A 1,758-nucleotide genomic window follows, 5' to 3' on the forward strand; every position below is an offset into this window, starting at 1 on the left:
TGATGATGATGATGATGATGATGATGATGATGATGATGATGATGATCTCATCATCATCTATCTTAAATAAAACAAACGTCCAATAATATTTTTAAAATATATTTATTATCAATCCGGACTTCAACAAATTTGTCAATTATAGTTTAAGCAAAGGATTAGCAAAGACTGTATTTTCAGGACTAGCACAAGAATTGTGATGATGGCAATGCGACCCTCAAGACTCAGTGAAGCCATTGTAGCAAGTTTAGGTGAAAAACTGGAACTTCGTGTTGTGAAAAGACGAAGACTTCTCGAATATCTTGGTACACTTTTGAACGTCACTTATATACGAGGGTGGGGGGGGGGGGTCAATAAGGCATTAAGGAATCATAGTAGATTAATGAAATTTTGCCAGCCATTAGACAATTTCTTTGGAACACATAATGCAAATTCTAGGGGAAATCTGAAAATAATAAGGCACAATTCATCGTGATCAATGAAACCATGCACAAAAAACGTGTGTTTTTCTTTGCTGAAACTGTGCCGTGGAGCCTTCTGAATATCGCTCAGTTATCAAGTTTTTACACTTGCAAGGAAAATCCCCTTCAAACATTTTTCAAGAAATGGTTCAAGTTAATGGTGACAAATGTCCTCGTTATAATACTGTGACATACTGGGAAAGAAAATTCAATTCTGGATTCACGTTGGTGATGTGGTAACTGAAGAGAATATATCCATAGTGAAAAAACAGGTTCTACAAGACCAACGTATAACAGTTAAACAGCTCTCAAGTGAAATGAGAATCAGTGTAGGGTCAATTGAAACGATTCTCCGAGATCATTTTAACATGAATAAGGTGTCTGCGCGGTGGGTACCCCGCCTTTTGACAAGTGAGAAAAAGAAGCAGAGGGTTTGGTCCAGCAAAATACTCATTCGAATTGAGTCTAATAACACAAATTTCTTTAAAAACATGGTGACTATGGATGAAACATGGATGTATCACTTTGATCCAGAATACAAAATGTCCTCCATGCAACGGAAAACCCATTCTTCTCCCTCACCAAAGAAAGCAAAGGTAACACCGCCAAGAGGAAAGGTCATGCTATCATGTTTCCGAGATTGTGAAGGTATCATCATGACTGACTACCTGGAAAAGGGAAAAACAGTCACACGAGACTACTACTCGGGTTTGCTGATAAAATTGCCGTCTGAATTGGTGAGAAAAAGACATGGAAAATCCATAATGGAGTCCTCCTACAGCATGACAACGCCCCTGCGCACAGGGCACAACAAGAAGTCCAGACAGCAGAACAGTGTGGCTTTGAAATCCTGCCACACCGAGTTTATTCACCAGACCTATCCCCTCTCAGACTTTTGTTTTGTTTTCTAATCTTTAAAAAAATCACCCAAAGGACGTAATTTCCATGACAACGAGAACGCCATTGAAGCTATTGAAGTCTTGTTAGGGGTCAATTCTGGGTCATTTTTCTCTCAAGGACATTTGAAGGTCAAAGAGAGGTGACAGAAATGTGTTACTCTGCATGGTGACAATATAGAGAAAAGAAATCTTGTGTGCCAAGTTCCAAAGCTCTATCTTTATTCCTTCATGCTTAGACCAAAGACTTCTTAACCCCCCCCCCTCCCCTCTTTAACAGTCCGGATAACGTTTACAATTACCTTGCACATTTTTCGTCAAGTCAGGCACTTTCTGCTAAGGTATTTTTCATAAAGTCTTTCTCATTTTCTCCTCATCCCCCCTCCTCCCTCCTTTTCACTCCC

The 1,758-nt window shown here is 39.4% G+C and overlaps 1 protein-coding gene across 1 annotated transcript in view; it reads left to right on the forward strand.

The window, feature by feature from the left end:
• The first annotated feature begins 1,114 nt into the window (after positions 1 to 1,114).
• Positions 1,115 to 1,758, forward strand: part of LOC101859940 (dihydroanticapsin 7-dehydrogenase-like) — a 23,708-nt gene continuing 23,064 nt past the window's right edge. The window contains exon 1 of the mRNA XM_005100224.1: positions 1,115 to 1,195. Within this exon, the coding sequence (XP_005100281.1) occupies positions 1,115 to 1,195 (81 nt within the window). The remainder of the gene's footprint in view (positions 1,196 to 1,758) is intronic.

Source organism: Aplysia californica, unplaced genomic scaffold (genome assembly GCF_000002075.1).
Source record: "Aplysia californica isolate F4 #8 unplaced genomic scaffold, AplCal3.0 scaffold00240, whole genome shotgun sequence".
Classification (NCBI taxonomy): domain Eukaryota; kingdom Metazoa; phylum Mollusca; class Gastropoda; order Aplysiida; family Aplysiidae; genus Aplysia; species Aplysia californica.